This window comes from Doryrhamphus excisus, chromosome 19 (genome assembly GCF_030265055.1).
Source record: "Doryrhamphus excisus isolate RoL2022-K1 chromosome 19, RoL_Dexc_1.0, whole genome shotgun sequence".
Lineage (NCBI taxonomy): Eukaryota > Metazoa > Chordata > Actinopteri > Syngnathiformes > Syngnathidae > Doryrhamphus > Doryrhamphus excisus.
In genome coordinates, this window is record NC_080484.1 from 15,439,166 (window position 1) to 15,458,008 (window position 18,843).

Below are 18,843 nucleotides of genomic sequence, written 5' to 3' on the forward strand. Positions count from 1 at the left end.
GCCCGGGCACGACGCAGCAAACGTCGGGAACGCGCACACGCATAACATTCTGGCTGTTGGAATAAAGTTATGAAAAGGTCTTTCATGTTGGAAAAGCATGGAACTAACCGCACAAAAAGGACAAACTTAAAAAAAAAAACCGGGAACAGTCACACAAGTGTCAAAATAATATTTACTTCCTCATAATCTCATAATGTGACAACTTTATTCTCGTAATATTACAACTTTTTCTCATAAATGAATGACTTTTCTCATAATATACAACTTTTCTCATAACATGACTTTTTTCTTTTTTCATACTTCTTCCCCCGTAACTTTTGGTGTAATTTTAGGACTTTTTTCACATAAAAATATACAACTTTATATTACAAACTCTTTCGTGGTATTACAACACTTCCGGTAAATATGCGATATTCTCATATTATCATTTTTTCCCTCATAAATTTACAACTTTATTCTCCTAAATTTACGACCTCTCATAATGTAACTTTTTCTCGTGAATTTGCTTTTTTGTAATATTAAAGTTTTTCTCATAAATGTATAACTTTTTCTCTCATAATTTTTTATGAAAAATTCTTGGAAATTGACGACTTCTTACAAATTTATAATTTTTTTTCTCATAGTATTGAGACTATTTGTTTGTAAATGTAGAGTTTTATTTTTGGAATGATTTCCCCCCTACATTTACAACTTTTCTCATCACATTAGGACTCATAACTCTCCAACTTTTTTGTAATATTGCAACTTTTTCCCCTCATAAATTTATGAGTTTTTTCTCAGAATATTACAACCTTTTTTTCTCGTAATATCACAACTTTTTCTCATAAATTTATGACTTCTCTCATAATGTACGATTTTCAAAAAAAAAAAGAACTTTTCTCATAACATGGCTTTTTTTCTCACGAGATAAAAAATTTCTGGCATACTTCTTCCTTCATAACTTTTTATGTAATTTGGTGACTTTTTTCTCATAAATATAATATAACTTTATATTACAAGCTCTTTCCTAATATTAGAACTCTTCCCGTAAATGTACGATATTCTCATATTGTAATTTTTTCCTCATAAATTCACAACTTTGTTCTAAATTTACGACATCTCGTAATGTAATTTTTTTTCTCATGAATTTTTTTTGTAATATTACTTTTTTTGGGGATTTTTTTCCTCATAATTTACCAAACTTTTTCTTGGATATTTACGACTTCTTCAAAATTTATAATTTTTTCCTCATGAATTCACAACTTTGTTCTCCTAAATTTACGACATCTCGTAATGTAACCTTTTTCTAATTAATTTTTTTGTAATATTACATTTTCTCATAAATAACTTTTAGAATAACTTTTTATTTGTTGTAATTTTCCAACATTTTTCATGGAAATTTTCAATTTCTCCTTAGAAATGTATGATTTTTTCTCGTAATTTGGAGATTTTTTCTTTGTAAATGTACAATTTTATTCTTGTAATGATTCCCCCCCCCACATTTACAACTTTTTTTCTCATAACTTTCCAACTTTTTGTAATATTGCAACTTTTTTCCCCTCATAAATTGGAGTTTATTGTTGGAATATTACCTTTGGTTGAAAATGTACGCCTTTTTTTGCTCGTAATATCACAACTTTTGTCTCATACACAGACTTTATTGACGTCGCTGGGGGCCAGGCGGGCGGTCCCCTCCATTTTCCGTCGTCTCTGCTTGGACATCTCCAGGGCTTTGAGCAACTGGCCGTTTTCAGAGTACAGGTCTCGGATCAGCACGTCGGCGATGCTGTTCTTGTGGACCTGGTCCAAAGAGAAAGTAAAAAATAAAAATAAAAAATTACAAAAAATGGACTTTTCCCTTTTTGTCACTTTGACGTCTTTGTCTGTTCTGACCTGCTCTTTGAGCTGAGCCACCTTCTCCCGGAGAAGAAGCTTGACATTACGCAGCGACACCTCGATCTCCTTCATCCTCTCCTCCATGCGCTCCATCCTGCGTTGGCGAGCGTCCTGCACAGGAGACGCACACAGAATTTTCCGTCTGAGGATGAAACACGAGCGGGAATACTGGAAGATTTCCTGGCAATAATGTTCATGTTACACTGAAGCTATTTCATTGGAGTATGCCCCCCCCCGCTCCCCCCAACATGAATCACTATAAAACAAACAATAAAAATTCAAAACAAACACTTTATTTGCTTTGTAGTCATTTCTCATTTACAAAAGTTAGCTACATTTCTATAAAAAATGCTATCAAATAAAAAATATATATAAATAGGTATAAAAATCATAAAAATCCACAGAAAAATAATAACTGATAAATAATAATAATAATAATAATGATAAATAATAAGTTGTGGTTGTAACAAACAAATAATAAATAAGGTTTGAAATAAACAGGAAGTGTGAGAGACATATGGCCACTCCAGGCCAGCAAAATACCCCCCCCCCAGCCCCCGTAAGCACTGGGATCCACTTTGGTTGTGCAGCAGCTTGAAAAAAATAAAGAGAAAAAGCATTCAAGTGGAGAATGTGCGGTGTTAAACAACAAAGAAAAAGACAAACAACAAGTGTTGACATAGTGATGGTTAGAAAAGGCTCAGAGTGAGTGCTCTTCTTTCCTTCTAAATCGAAACAATCACGACGCCGACATTCCCCGCCCTCAAAACGGCAACAACGCTCAATTAAAAAAAAAGAGCCATCTTGTCCTTGATGATCCCATTGGGAAGAAACACAAGCGCGGTTTTGCCGCCACCTAGCGGCGGTGCCGTGCAATGACACCTTCAGCCCCGCGTGTCCTTGTCCGTGAGCGAGGATGGCGTTAAAGGCCGCCCGTCCGCCGGTAGCCGTCTGCGTTGGCGGTCCGCTGCTCCGCCGGCGCCCCCTGGAGAGAGAAGGCAGGCGTACACTTCACCACAGCGCTAAGCCGCACCCCCCCCCCAGCCTCGACACGCCCACTTCCGACCTGGACACGTGCACTGACTACCCAACTAGTACATCCAGGGTGTCCGAAGCGTTAATCAAATGATAAGGATAAGCTAAAATAAAAAAAAAATTAATTAAAAATAAAAAAAAATCTGTATAAAATCTGTAATTTTACAATGAAAAAATTGGGAATATTAAGCAAAATCCGGAATTAATATTATTAATATTAAAAGACAGTTATTTATTTATTCAAAGATGTAATATGAGAATTAAATAAAGTTTTCCAAAACCTTTTGGAAAATTAGTTTAGCAAAAAAGTATTGAGAATAAAGTCCAAATATTTATGGAATTAAGTCAAAATTCTGAGTAAAAATATTGGGGGAAAAACACGATAATAAACAGAAAAAAATGGAAAAACTGCTGTAATAAAGTCTTAATATTTATGGAATAAAGTCAAATTTATGAGAAGAAATATTGGGGGGAAAAAACAGAAAAAATGGAAAAACTGCTGTATTAAAGTCTTAATATTTATGGAATAAAGTCAAAATTCTGAGAAGGAATATTGGGGAAAAAACACGATCAACAATAGTAAAACAAGGAAAAAACTGCTGTAATAAAGTCTTGGAATAAAGTCAATTATGAGAAGAAATACTGTCAAAAAAATATGATAAACAGAAAAAATGGAAAAACTGCTGTATTAAAGTCTAAATATTTATGGAATAAAGTCAAAATTATGAAAAGAAATATTGGGGAAAAACACAATAATAAACAGAAAAAAATGGAAAAACTGCTGTAATAAAGTCTAAATATTTATGGAATAAAGTCAAATTTATGGGAAGAAATATTTTTGGAAAAAACACAATCATCAATTAAAAAAACTGCTGTAATAAAGTCTTCATACTTATGGAATAAAGTCAAAATTATGAGAAGAAATATTGTTGGAAAAAACACAATCATCAATTAAAAAAACTGCTGTAATAAAGTCTTCATACTTATGGAATAAAGTCACAATTATGAGAAGAAATATTGGGGGAAAAAAACACGATAATAAACAAAAAAAACCGGAAAAATTGCTGTAAATAAAGTCCAAATATTTATGAAATAAAGTCAAAATTATGAGAAGAAATATTGAGGGAAAAAACAATAATAAACAGAAAAAATGCTGTAATAAAGTGTAAATATTTATGGAATAAAGTCAAAATAACTAAAAAAAAATATTGGGATTCTTGGGGGGGGGGTTAAATGGAAAAACACAACTTTCCGAGGATAAAGCCACTGTTAAGAGAAAAAAATTAAAAGTTTTTCCACTTAGCGGCCATTGTTGGGGAAAAGGTTAGGACACCCCTGCGCTACGATGACATATACAATAACAAAAGCGAGTCCAGGGGATAACACGTGCACAAGTGAGCGAGCATGGCAGATGGGGGGGGGGCTTCCTTTGAGCCAACTGAAGAACGCTGGATGAAAAGACAACACACCCAAAGACGCACAATGAACGTGAAATGGACACGACACACACGACACCGCAGAGCCGGCTATCGTCGTCCGGTGTTCCGGCGAGGCTCCCGTGCTGGAAAGTTCTTTGTTGGATGACAAACAGGAAACCCAGAGGAAGCATCCCTTTCCAATGATGCAAATGAGACACACGTAGCCCCGCCCTCCCGCACCCCAATGCCACACATACATTGCAGACCTTCCGGGAAAGGACGCTACTGACTCGTGTATGACATCACGGCGTGAGAATGAGTGAAAGTGAGTGAAAGTGAACAGCAGGTGAAGGAAAAACAGACAAACATGCAAGGACACGCATGCGGCGGAACGCTCCATCTTACCTGCCCGTCGTCCGCATCGCTCTCAGGGCCGTGTCTTCTCGCCATCCTGCAAGGCGACGAGGGCAGAAGTCCCGCAAAATGAGCCTGGAACGACTGACGGGGACGACAAAACAGGAAGTAAGAGAAGAGAGTGAGATGGGGGTCGTTTCTCAGAATACACAACTTTTTTAAAAATAACATTTTTCTTGAATATTTCAAGTCTGTGCTATTAAAATACTATTCGTTCCTTGTAATATTATAACATTTATTCTCATGTAGGGCAGTAATGCAGTGATAGTAATCTGCCACTGGAACTGCTCCTCTGAGGAAGATATTATATGGATATTATATCCATTATTTTCATGTAAAACAACCCTTGTTTGGGTTATATATGTTGATATATGTGTCCAAAAAAAAATGTAATGAAAAATAAATGTATGGTTTTCTCCCTTTTACTTGGGAGAAAAAAAAGGAAATATTCTTCATTTTAGTAGCATAAAGTTCAAATATTAAAGACAATTTAATATTATTTTTTTGGTTGTAATATGGGAATTTTTTTTTGGAAAATTAGGATTAGGAAAAAAGTCTTGAGAATAAAGTCCAAATATTTTGGGAATTTATTTATTCTTTAATTACGAGAAGAAATATATAGGAGGAAAAAAACTGTAAAAAATTAAAATTAAACATGTAATTTTAATAAAGTCAAAATATTAAAAGAAAAAAGTCTTATTGTAATAGCATAGAGTTGAAATATTATATATTTATAATATGATATAAATAATATATTTATTTATTTATCTATTTATATTATTTACATAATGTTCACCAAAACCAAATGGAAAATAGAATAAAGTCAAAATATTTATGGAATAAAATCAAAATTATGATAAGAAATATTGGGGGGAAAAAACATGATTATAAAAAACTGCTGTAATAATGCCAAAATATTTATGGAATAAAGTCAAAATATCAAAAAGAAATACTTTTTTTGAAAATTGAAAAAAAAGAAAACATTATTCATTTTAGTAGCATAAAGTTCAAATATTAGACAATTAATATTAATATAATTCATATTATGACAATTGGCTTGTTTTTTTGTTTTTTTTAAGTTGTAATATGAGAAAAAAAAACTTTTTGGAAAAGTAGGTTGAGGAAAAAAGTCTTGAGAATAAAGTCCAAATATTTATGGAACAAAGTCAAAATTATGAGAAAAAATATTGGGGGAAAAAACACCATAATAAAACAAAAAAACTGCTATAATAAAGTCAAAATATTTATGGAATAAAGTCAAAATAACTAAAATAAATACTTTGGGAAAATACAAAAGCAAAAAATAAAATAAAATAAAAAAAGTTATGCTTATAATGTAGGTATGGTATTTCTCCCTTTTAGTCGGGACCTGATAATTTCCTGATTTCCTTTCCTATGTTCTACTGCTGATTAATAAAACACGGAAAAAGGTAAAAACAAACAAAGACGGGATTCTAATCCTTGTTTTGCTAGGTTCCTTGAAAGATGAGCCAAGACCATCTAAAATGGCCGCTACTGAAGAGGTTGAATGAGTTAACGATATCATAAAGCCGAGATGGCGGCGCCGCTTTCCAGAACCAACCTCTAACAGCTGAGCAGTCAATCGCTCTACTTGGTCCTTGAGGACCTGGTTTTCCTCCCGAAGCTTCTCCACCTGTGCCAGTCCCTCTCTGGCAGCGAGGTCCTGACAAGAACAACGCGGCGGGCCGATGAGATCACAGGAAGACAATTTGAAGAAAAAGACCGCCGTATTACCTTGATCACTAACTTCTGGGTGTCCACTTCCTGCCTCAAGGAGGCGTTCTCCTGCTCCAAGGCTTTGATGACAGACAGGTGTCGCTGCTGTCTGTGAGACAGGATGCCGCCAGAGTCCGTTCGGACCTGTGCGCAAAGACAACATGCAAGGTCTGTTCTAGAACACGGTTCTGTTTGGGGCGGGGGTCCCAAAGTGAGGAAAAGTCTTTACCTTATTGTTGGCATTCTGTAGCTTCTTGTGCAACGCCGCAACTTCCTGGAGGAGGGCGTCCCGGTCCTGCTGCACCATGCGGAGCTCCGACTTTAAGCAAGCTCTTTCATGGCCCAGGGTCTGGAGGGTCTCATCTGTGGTCTTCACCTGGGGAGGAAAACCAAAACTTCAATTCATAACCCCCCTCCATTTGAGACCACTCCGTGAAAATGGCCACCATTAAAAATAAAAATAAAAAAAAAATACAGGCTTCGCTACACATCTTAAAAAGCAGCCGTGTGCTCAGGCAGCTGCCCGTCAGTCACATATAAACGTTGTGCTTTTCCCCAGTGACTAGCTTAACCGAGCATGAGGTGGTCATTAAAATGGGAGCGTAATGTTAGCGCTTTAGCTCGCACGCTATGCTAGCGTCGCTAACGTTTGTGACTCACCTCTTAAAAAAAAAAAAAAAAAAAAGCACCGTCATACAGGAGAAACTGGGAGTAGAAGCTCTCCTAGTTCAGTCTGGGCCTCCCTGCTTGGGCTGCCGGCCCTGTGACCCCGACCGGGATAGACGGGATGCTCCGAATTAATTGATTTCTGTGAAATCTTCATATTTTGACTTCAATCTTGTGCGATTACAGCTGTTTTTTTTTCATTTTGAATTCTTGCCCTAATATTTGGACTGTATTTCTTTTCTTTTTAGATTTTCAAAATAAACTTTTTGCCTATTTTTGCTGTTTTTTTTGGTTTTTTCTATCAAACCTCTGTGTGGAGTTAGCATGTTCTCCCAGTATTGCACTACCAGCTAAAATTTGAGTTTTGGGCTGTCGATGTGATGAGGTGACTATAGGGGTGTTATTTCATGTCTAGAGGGCTCTAATCATGTTAAAAAGTGTATTTAGAAGGTGGTAAACAGGTTTTCTATGTCTTATTTTCTCTTACGATGTCTACTATATTGGCTAATAAGAGTGCAAAGGTGACTATAGGGGTGTTATTTCATGTCTAGAGGGCTCTAATCATGTTAAAAAGAGTATTTAGAAGGTGGTAAACAGGTTTTCTATGTCTTATTTTCTCTTACGATGTCTACTATATTGGCTAATAAGAGTGTAAAGGTGACTATAGGGGTGTTATTTCACATCTAAAGGGCTCTAATCATGTTAAAAAGTGTATTTAGAAGGTGGTAAACAGGTTTTCTATGTCTTATTTTCCGTTATGATGTCTACTATATTGGTTAATATGAGTGTAAAGGTGACTATAGGGGTGTTATTTAATGTCTAGAGGGCTCTAATCATGTTAAAAAGTGTATTTAGAAGGTGGTAAACAGGTTTTCTAAGTCTTATTTTCTCTTATGATGTCTACTACATTGGTTAATATGAGTGTACATGTGACTATAGGGGTGTTATTTCATGTCTAGAGGGCTCTAATCATGTTAAAAAGTGTATTTAGAAGGTGGTAAACAGGTTTTCTAAGTCTTATTTTCTCTTATGATGTCTACTACATTGGTTAATATGAGTGTACATGTGACTATAGGGGTGTTATTTCATGTCTAGAGGGCTCTAATCATGTTAAAAAGTGTATTTAGAAGGTGATAAACAGGTTTTCTATGTCTTATTTTCTCTTACGATGTCTACTACATTGGTTAATATGAGTGTAAAGGTGACTATAGGGGTGTTATTTCATGTCTAAAGGGCTCTAATCATGTTAAAAATTGAGGATAAGCGGTAGAAAATGAATAAATGAATGAATGTGTCAAACCTCACTTTAAGAATGTGCAACGGGTCGCTAATGGGCGCCAGGCTGCACTTTGGACACCCCCGATGCAGCGGGAAAACATGATTTACCTTCTCCTGCGCTTTGGCCAGCTGCTTACGAAGAATCCGCCTCTCCTTGTCGGCGTCCTTTCTCTCCTCCGTCAGGTGGTCGAGATGACTCCCGATGGAGTCCGCCTCCGCTACCTGCCAACAAGACGAGGAAGAAGGTCGGTCCCGTGGAACGTTACGTGGCGGCAGGGCACGAGACAGACGTCAAACTGGAGGCCCGTGTTGTCACATGACCATTTTAAAATGGTGCAATTTCTTCATCAAGTCAAATACATCTGTATTGTACTTCATCTAGGCATTTTTATGCTTCACTTCCGCAAACAAATATGCAAAATCTGATGACATATGCACATTTTTGACAATTACAAGACCGTATCAAACAAGAAACAGCATGATTTAGTCATTAATATCAGTAAATATGAGTCATTAATATCCTTCGGTAAAAAAAAAGGTAAGTGAAGCCACAAAACGGGGAGGCACAAAGTGGCGATAGATGACATCATTGGCCCAACGTGCCAACTGGACTATGACATCATCAGCCACACTTATTGTATTGAGATGTGGACTCCTGTAGAGCAGCTACACGCAATAACCAGCACACAAAGCTTTCTAGATCTTCTAGATATGGATTTCCTGCTGCCCTGCCTAAACGGTCTTTTGCATTTACTACACCCCCGGCCGGAGTGATTTATCACACTTCCAAGACCTCCCGAGGACTTCCGGACAGTCAGAGCAAATTAACCTAATCTAACCCAGTGAGGACCAGTGATGGGCACGTTACTTTAAAAAAAGTAATTAGTTATAGTTCATTCATTTTCTACCGCTTATCCTAACGAGGGTCACGGGGATGCTGGAGCCTATCCCAGCTGTCTTGGGGCGAGAGGCGGGGTACTGGTGACCAGCCAATCACACTCATACCTATGGATAATTAGTTACTTCTTGAAAAAAAGTAACTGAGTTACTCCACTACAAAAGTAACTAGTTACCAGTAAAAGTAACTCATTCATTCATTCATTTTCTACCGCTTTTCCTCACGAGGGTCGCGGGGGTGCTGGAGCCTATCCCAGCTGTCTTCGGGCGTGAGGCGGGGTACACCCTGGACTGGTGGTCAGCCAATCACAGGGCACATATAGACAAACAACCATTCACACTCACATTCATACCTATGGACAATTTGGAGTCGCTAATTAGCCTAGCATGTTTTTTTGGAATGTGGGAGGAAATCGGAGTACCCGGAGAAAATCCACGCATGCACGGGGACAACATGCAAACCCCACATGGCCGAGTGTGGAATCAAACCCGGGTCTTCTAGCGGTGTGGCCTGCAAGCTAACCACTCAATCTCCGTGCAGCCCTGACATTAATAAATTAATTCATTCAATTTTCTACCGCTTATCCTCACGAGGGTCGCAGTGGGTGCTGGAGCCTATCCCAGGCGGGGTACACCCTGGACTGGTGGCCAGCCAATCACAGGGCACATATAGACAAACAACCATTCACACTCACATTCATACCTATGGACAATTTGGAGTCGCTAATTAACCTAGCATGTTTTTGGAATGTGGGAGGAAACCGCAGTACCCGGAGAAAACCCACGCATGCACGGGGAGAACATGCAAACTCCACACAGAGATGCCCGAGGGTGGAATTGAACCCTGGTCTCCTAGCTGTGAGGTCTGCGCGCTAACCACTAGACCGCCGTGCCGCCCGTAAAAGTAACTATTGCAATGTATTATAATGTACATTTTACCTTTGACATCAACGAGGTTAAAGTAGTGTCTGTACTTCCATTTGGCCAACGCTCTAAAGACCCGCCCACTCAAGTTCTCTGATTGGCTGAAGACGCAATTTTAATAAACAGACAGATGATGGCCAGGAATCAGTAACTCCAACCACTTCTGCCTGATGCTTGCCTCTTTATGAACACTAAACAAAATGATCTTTCCTTTCACGGTGAACAGAGCTAAGCAGAGACATATAAGGGCACGCCCATATAAGGAAGTCCGTGTTGAAGAGCCATCACCTTCTCCTGGAGCTCAGAGGCCTGCTTGGCCAGCTGGGAGTTCCTATCCTCCAGCCTGGCCGTGTCCTTCAGAGCTTTGGTCAACTCGGCCTCCAGAGAGCGCACACACGATGCCAGCTAGCACAAAGACACGCTACGGGTTAACTACGCCGCTAGGACCACCGCACCGCCATCGAGACTACCGCGTACCTCTTTCTTCTCCTCAACGGCCAACACCTCCTTCCTCTCGCTGTCCTTCATCATCTGCGCCAGCTGCATCTTCAGCATCTCCACGTCCGCCAGGCTGCGGGTGTTCTTGTCCGCTAGCGTCTCGTTCTCGCTCTGCAAGTGCCGGCTTTGCGAGCGAAGATCGGAGATCTGTTTCCGAAGTCAAAAAGATTTGAGGAACACCAACTTCCTGTTTTGTGCATGTATTGTTTTACAGCTAAAAAACTAGCCTGTTTGTTGAACTCCTCCGCTGCCTGCCCAGCTGACACCTTCTCCCGATTGAGCTGCCCCAGCGTGTGCCTGAAATATCATTTTAATAAAAACTAAATCACTTTCCCCAAATATAGATATTATTCAAAAAAAGTGGGGCGATGCTAACGTCAGATCTTCCCGAGCTTGTTTCAGGTCATCTTCTTCCAGCGAAGAAATCCTGTGCTTGAGGCTGACGTTTTCATCAGCGAGGCTGGCGGCCGTGGCTCTGAAGAGGAGAAAGGAAATACATTATTAGCATGTCAAATATAATATTAATATATAAATATAATATTCATAATAAACACACACCATATGGGCAAAAGTCATGGGACACATTCATGGGAAGTTGTTTTATGTTTTATGATGCTGTATTGACCCGAATAAGACAACTGTAATGCCGAGGAGTCGTTTGGTGCCACCAGCTGGCTTGCATGTACCGTTTGAGGCTTTAGTGACTCAAGTACCCGATTCCCAACTTGTTGAGCATGTGCTAGTTTCTGAGTCTTTGTGACAAATGATTCGAGTGCTCGATTCACAGAGTTTCTACGCATCGATTCTCAATTCTTTGACTGGTTACCCGAGTGAATCAAGTACCCGGTTCGTAGGAGTTTCTGCACCTTTGCTCCGTAACGGGTGACTCGAGTGCCCGATTGTTGCGCATGTGACAGTTCTACACATATACTATGTGACTCAAGTACCCGATTCCCAACTTGTTGAACATGTGCAAGTTTCTGAGTCTTTGTGACGAGTACGAGTAACTCGAGTGCTCGATTCACAGAGTTTCTACGCATCGATTCTCAATTCTGTGACTGGTTACCCAAGTGAATCGAGTACCCGGTTCGTAGGAGTTTCTGTGCCTTTGCTCCATAACGGGTGACTCGAGTGCCCGATTGTTGCACATGTGACAGTTCTACACATGTACTATATGACTCAAGTACCCGGTTCCCAACTTGTTGAGCATGTGCAAGTTTCCGAGTCTTTGTGACAAATGATTCGAGTGCTCGATTCACAGAGTTTCTATGCATCGATTCTCAATTCTGTGACTGGTTACCCGAGTGAATCGAGTACTCGGTTTGTTGGAGTTTCTGCGCCTTTGCTCCGTAACGGGTGACTCGAGTGCCCGATTGTTGCACGTGCCGGTTCGCCACATGCTCCATGTGACTCAAGTACCCGATTCCCAACTTGTTGAGCATGTGCTAGTTTCTGAGTCTTTGTGACAAGTACGAGTAACTCGAGTGCTCGATTCAGAGTTTTTACGCATCGATTCTCAACTCTGTGACTGGTTACCCAAGTGAATCGAGTACCCGGTTCGTAGGAGTTTCTGCGCCTTTGCTCCGTAACGGGTGACTCGAGTGCCCGATTGTTGCGCATGTGACAGTTCTACACATGTACTATGTGACTCAAGTACCCGATTCCCAACTTGTTGAGCATGTGCTAGTTTCTGAGTCTTTGTGACAAGTGATTCAAGTGCTCGATTCACAGAGTTTCTACACATCGATTCTCAATTCTGTGACCGGTTACCCGAGTGAATCGAGTACCCGGTTCATAGGAGTTTCTGCGCCTTTGCTCCGTAACGGGTGACTCGAGTGCCCGATTGTTGCATGTGACGGTTCGCCACATGCTCCATGTGACGCAAGTACCCGATTCCCAACTTGAGCATGTGCAAGTTTCCGAGTCTTTGTGACGAGTGATTCGAGTGCTCGATTCACATAGTTTCTACGCTTCGATTCTCAACTCTGTGACTGGTTACCCGAGCGAATCGAGTACCCGGTTCGTAGGAGTTTCTGTACCTTTGCTCCGTAACGGGTGACTCGAGTGCCCGATTGTTGCATGTGCCGGTTCGCCACATGCTCCATGTGACTCAAGTACCCGATTCCCAACTTGTTGAACATGTGCTAGTTTCTGAGTCTTTGTGACAAGTGATTCAAGTGCTCGATTCACAGAGTTTTTACGCATCGATTCTCAATTCTGTGACTGGTTACCCGAGTGAATCGAGTACCCGGTTCGTAGGAGTTTCTGTGCCTTTGCTCCATAACGGGTGACTCGAGTGCCCGATTGTTGCGCATGTGACAGTTCTACACATGTACTATGTGACTCAAGTACCCGATTCCCAACTTGTTGAGCATGTGCAAGTTTTGAGTCTTTGTGACGAATGATTCGAGTGCTCGATTCACAGAGTTTCTAGTCATCGATTCTCAACTCTGTGACTGGTTACCCGAATGAATCAAGTACCCGGTTCGTAGGAGTTTCTGCGCCTTTGCTCCGTAACGGGTGACTCGAGTGCCCGATTGTTGCATGTGCCGGTTCGCCACATGCTCCATATGGCGCAAGTACCCGATTCCCAACATGTTGAGCATGTGCTAGTTTCTGAGTCTTTGTGACAAGTACAAGTAACTCGAGTGCTCGATTCAGAGTTTTTACGCATCGATTCTCAACTCTGTGACTGGTTACCCGAGTGAATCAAGTACCCGGTTCGTAGGAGTTTCTGTGCCTTTACTCCGTAACGGGTGACTCGAGTGCCCGATTGTTGCACATGTGACAGTTCTACACATGTACTATATGACTCAAGTACCCGATTCCCAACTTGTTGAACATGTGCTAGTATCTGAGTCTTTGTGACAAGTACGAGTAACTCGAGTGCTCGATTCACAGAGTTTCTAATCATTGATTCTCAACTCTGTGACTGGTTACCCGAGTGAATCGAGTACCCGGTTCGTTGGAGTTTCTGCGCCTTTGCTCCATAACGGGTGACTCAAGTGCCCGATTGTTGCACATGTGACAGTTCTACACATGTACTATATGACTCAAGTACCCGATTCCCAACTTGTTGAACATGTGCCAGTTTCTGAGTCTTTGTGACGAGTGATTCGAGTGCTTGATTCACATCGATTCTCAATTCTGTGACTGGTTACCCGAGTGAATCGAGTACCCGTAGGAGTTCGTAGGAGGTCACCATCGCGTTGCTCGACTTTGTCGAAGCTAACATCGACATCGAGCATCGACGACAAGTTGCCACAGTCCCAGACAACATTCCATCTCGGAGTAGAAAAAGCTACAGGTTCGGGTTTGGGAGCAAAAGGGTTCTACTCACAACGGTTCTACTTCACCGTCCTGGAGGAACATAAGGGAAGGAGGACAGCAACCACGGGAGGCGGGTCCTAGGTGATCTCCACATTACCTATTTGCTGCGTCCTTCCCTTGGAGCTCAGAGATATCTTGGAGATGTGGTGGTGTGGTGTTCACCTCCAGATCACAGATGTCGTCCTCTGAGGAACAGGACTCCCAAGATCCGCCAGGAGAACCTGGACTCATGTCAAACTCCCTGAACAACCCAGCGAGCTTACAGTTCTCCTCTCGCATCATGTTGATCTCGTCCAAAAGGGACATCTGTCCGTCGTGGAAACCAGGAGACGTGTTCCTTTCCAGGCTCTGAATCCTCTTTTTCAGTTCACCATTTTGTTCCTTCAGTTGGACGTTCTCACGCAGGCAATCGTCACGGAGAGCCTGAAGTTCTTTCACTTTTAAGGCCTTCATCTCCAGCACTTTGATGTGCTCCAGCAGCAAAAACATTTTCACTTTGAGGCTGTAGTTCTCCTCCAGGTACTCGTGACCCGTTAGGATCTTCTTGTTGTTGTGCTCCAAGAGACTCTGGAGGAGTTCTGTCTTCTGCTGGAGTAGCGAGATCTTCTCCTGGAGGAGAACGTTCTCATCCCTGGCTTGGTGATACGAAGCTTGTAGTTCATAGACGACATCTTGGCCCACAGGTTCCTCGGTGTCATCCCAGGAATCCCGCTTATCTTCATGTGAAGGCTTTGCCGAGCTAGGAGAGGGTTCATGTTCCTCAGAGTCTTCACAGAGTCTTCTGTCAGAGTCTTCACATTGGAACTCTCGGTAGGAGGAAGCTTTCTTCTTGTCTTCATCGGTCCCAGGGTCCTCAGCTTTGCAGGTGGTCATCTCAGAGTCTTCTTCTCTGGTAACTAAACAACCTTCAGGGCCATCTTCGGGTTCCTCAATCGCAGATGCTTCCGGATCATTGCACATCAAGTCCTTCTCAGTCCATGAGTGGCTGAGATCAGATATCTGGACTTGGTTCTGGCTTGCTTCAAGCATCACGGGGTCTCGTTCTTCACACGGTTCCTGTGCAATATCCAGGACGACTACAGAAGGTTCCCCCAGTGCATCCATCTCCATCACCGTGTCTTCTCTAATCGCTTGACGTGGACAACTGACAAACCATACCTTTCTCATATCGTTGTTCTCCACATCCTGGGCATGGATTCCTTTCAGCTTCTCCTCGAGAATGAGCACATGTTCTTGTAGCTCCTTCCTGTCCACATCAAAATCATCTGCTGCCTGTCTGAGGAGCTTTTCCATCTCCTCCATCCTCAGCTTCAAGTCGTCACGCTCAGTGAGCAGTTGAATCCTCTCGGCTGTCTGTCTTTCAGAAATGGAAAGCATCTCCTTGTATTTGGTCTCCAGCTGCGAACGGCTGTTCAGAAGGTCCTCCCTCTCCTGCTGGAAGTCTTCCACTGTCTGGCTGAGCAAGAGTTTGACCTCGGCTGCTTCCTCGTCGGACTGAGCGAGGAGCTGACGGTTGGCCTGCAAGCTCTCCTGAAGTTGGTTGTGTAGGTCTTTCAACTGGCAACTCATCTCCATTTCTTTGGTCTGGGACGTTCTCCTGATGTTCTCCATGTCATGCTGCAACGCTTGGTTCTTCTTGGCCATTGCTTCCAAGAATTCCTCATGTACCCTCTCCAGCTCAAGCCTTTGCTCCTCGGCGCCCCCGAGCGCTCTCTGCATCTGCGCCTCCCAGTGGAGCTTCTGCTGGGCGTGGCTCTCCGAGAGCTGCTGCAGCTGTATTTGGTAGTGCCGCTCCAGCGTCTCTACGTCCGCCCGAAAGCGCTCGGCGACGGACTCTTGGTCACCTGAGAAACGGCGCTCAATTTCCTTGATTTTCTGGGAGAAGCTCACCTCCATGTGCTGCCTGCGCCACAGAAAACACTTTCAACTCCACTCGACCACCGCGCATTAAAAGTCTCTTACGGGAATGGGACACCGGGGATGGAAAATATACCTTCGATCTCATTTGTTTACTTCTCATTCGCCCCCCCAGCTGGAAGACCCGCCTCTTGTATACGCCCACCATTACATTATATAGATTTCCTTTAAAAAGCAGGCTTCACTACACGTCTGAACATGGAATTCTGCCAAAAACCCCACCAGTCAGCACCAGACTTCCTTTGCTTTATTTGTTAGGACATTAATCCCACGATATTAGAACTTTTCCCCAAAATTATATTGTTTTTGTTTCATAATATTACAACAAAAAAAAATTCAACTCTATGCTACTAAAAGTATTTTTTTCCCCCTCTTAATATAATTTATTTCCACTTTGTTTTTATTTTAATATTTTGACTTTATTCTTGTACATTTATAATAAATTTGATTTTTTTAAAATAAATAAAAAATAATTTTAAAATAAATAAAAAATAAATTTACTCCTCCCCTTTTTGGCTGTATATATATATATATTTTAATTTTCAAACAATTTCTTCTGTAATTATGCCATTATACCCATCATATTTTGACTTTATTCTTGTACATTTATAATAAATTTGATTTTTTTTAATAAATTAAAAATAATTTAAAAATAAATTACAAAGAAATGTATTCTTCCCCTTTTTGGCTGTAATAATATATATATATTTTAATTTTCAAACTATTTCTTCTGGTAATTATGCCAATATACCCATCATATTTTGACTTTATTCTTGTACATTTATAATAAATTTGAATTTTTTTTAATAAATTAAAAATAAATTTATTCTTCCCATTTTGGCTGTATTAATATATATATACTTTAATTTTCAAACTATTTCTTCTGGTAATTATGCCATTATACCCATCATATTTTGACTTTATTTTTGAATTTTTTTTAAATAAATTAAAAATAATTTTAAAATAAATGTATTCTTTCCTTTTTTGTCTGTATTAATATATATATATATATTTTAATTTTCAATAAAAAAATGCAATAGCATTTTTATTTCTTCTGGTAATTATGCCATCATACCCATCATATTTTGACCTTATTAATAACTGCAACTTAATTTGTTTTGTTTATTATGGAAAAAAAAAGCAAAAATAAACTTTAATATTTCAACTCTACTCTATCAAAATGTCATTTTTCCCTCACAATATTATGAGTTTAATCTCATAAAATTGCAAATTTTATTCATGTTACAATGAGACCTTTTACTCTGAATATTTTTACTTAAAAACGACAGCTTAATTTTTCATTTTTCTGCTGTTTTTTGTTTAAAATATCTTGACACTTTTCTTGTAATTCCAACTTTATTGCTATAGTAATTTGACTTTGTTCTTCTAACTTGTTATTCCAATTAGTTGTTTGTTCTTGTGTGCCCTGTGATTGGCTGGCCTCTCGCCCAAAGGCAGCTGGGATAGGCTCCAGCACGCCCGCGACCCTCGTGACGATAAGCGGTAGAAAATGAATGTTGTACAGTATTTTGTATTGTTTCTTATAATAATACAAGAAAATGAGGAACATAAGGAGCAGTAGCAGGAGCATCCATACATTTGTTTTCATTTGGCCATAATATTAGGAACACCCACGGGACCGTCTCACCTCTCCTGAGCGATGTCGTCACGTAGTTTGTCCAGCAGGCCGCCGAGCGTGCTCCTCTCCTCGGCGTGTTTGAGCGTCAGCTCCTGCAGGGCGTTGCGGTGGATGTCCTCCTGCCGCTCCTTCTCCACGTCCATCAAGGCTCTCAGCCTCTCCTCCATCTCCTCCTTCTCCGCCCGGTGCTTCTCCCGCTCCTCGTCCAGCCTCTCCTGGAGCATCCCCTCGTAGTCGTCCTCCAACTGCAGTCGCTCCTCCTCCTGCTCCCGCTTCAGTTTCCGCTCGTGCTCCTCCACACGTTTAATTAGCGCCTCCTCCTGTTGCCGCACCAGGTGAGCACGCTCGCTCTCCCACTGGCTCTCCTTCTCCTCCTGCTCTCTGAGCAGTCTCAGCATCTCCTCCTCGAGCAGCGTCTGCAGGGCCTCGTTGTTCTGCTCGTCCAGCTGAGCTCGCTCCTTTTGCCACTCCTCCGTCAGCTTCTGCACGGTTCTGCTTTGCTCCTCCTCGAAGATGGACCGCTCCTCCTCCAGCCTGGTCCTCAGCGCTACCTCGTGGCTTTCTCTCAAGAGTTGCTTCTCCTTCTCAAAACCATCTAACCAGCTTTTCTTCAGCGCATCTTTCTCTTCCTGGTGTTTATTCCTCTCCTCTTTCAGTCTGCTTTCCAACACCTCCATGTTCTTCTTCTCTAGCGTCTTCATCTCACCGCCGTGTTGCTTTCTAAGCTCCTCCATCTCAGGAAGAAGGGGTTGCCCTTGCAGGTTGCTCAGCTGCTCCTCCAGTTCTCCAGCGTGGGTCTGGGCCTCCAGCAGCTGCCGCCTCAGGGCGTTCACCTCCCCTGCCTGCTGCTGCTCTGAACGGGTCCGCTCCAGCTCCGCCTGTTCGAGCTGGCTCTGGAGCTCCCGCGTGCCGTCCAGCTCCTCCCTCAAGGCCCGCACCTCCTGCTGGTACTTGAGGGCCAGCACGTCCTTCTGGTCCTGGTGGGCTGCCCTCTGTTCCTCAAGCGTTGCTTTGAATTCGCTGATCTGCAGGACGAACAAGAGGAGGAAGTGTCAGTGTGGTGGGTGTGGTTAGTGGTTAGCGTGCAGGCCTCACAGCTAGGAGACCCGCGTTCAATTCCACCCTCGGCCATCTCTTTGTGGAGTTTGCATGTTCTCCCTGTGCATGCGTGGGTTTCCTCCCACATTCCAAAAACATGCTAGGTTAATTAGCAAC

General features: G+C 41.6%; 1 protein-coding gene across 5 annotated transcripts in view; it reads right to left on the reverse strand.

Annotated features, from left to right (window-relative positions):
- Positions 1-117: 117 nt before the first annotated feature.
- The window catches only part of nin (ninein (GSK3B interacting protein)), a 36,475-nt gene continuing 17,749 nt past the window's right edge, over positions 118-18,843 (reverse strand). For 2 of the 5 annotated variants that reach the window (XM_058056981.1, XM_058056980.1), the window contains exons 16-28: positions 17,638-18,653; positions 14,170-15,975; positions 11,119-11,217; positions 10,970-11,039; positions 10,722-10,889; positions 10,533-10,649; positions 8,532-8,645; positions 6,709-6,855; positions 6,498-6,623; positions 6,325-6,426; positions 4,734-4,826; positions 1,873-1,986; positions 118-1,779 (exon numbers count right to left, since the gene is read on the reverse strand). In XM_058056981.1, the coding sequence (XP_057912964.1) occupies positions 1,624-1,779; positions 1,873-1,986; positions 4,734-4,826; positions 6,325-6,426; positions 6,498-6,623; positions 6,709-6,855; positions 8,532-8,645; positions 10,533-10,649; positions 10,722-10,889; positions 10,970-11,039; positions 11,119-11,217; positions 14,170-15,975; positions 17,638-18,653 (4,128 nt within the window). In that variant the 3' untranslated portion in view covers positions 118-1,623. Of the gene's footprint in view, positions 1,780-1,872; positions 1,987-2,223; positions 2,861-4,733; positions 4,827-6,324; positions 6,427-6,497; positions 6,624-6,708; positions 6,856-8,531; positions 8,646-10,532; positions 10,650-10,721; positions 10,890-10,969; positions 11,040-11,118; positions 11,218-14,169; positions 15,976-17,637; positions 18,654-18,843 lie in introns of those variants that run through there. The other 3 variants (XM_058056982.1, XM_058056984.1, XM_058056983.1) reach the window with 3 other exon arrangements.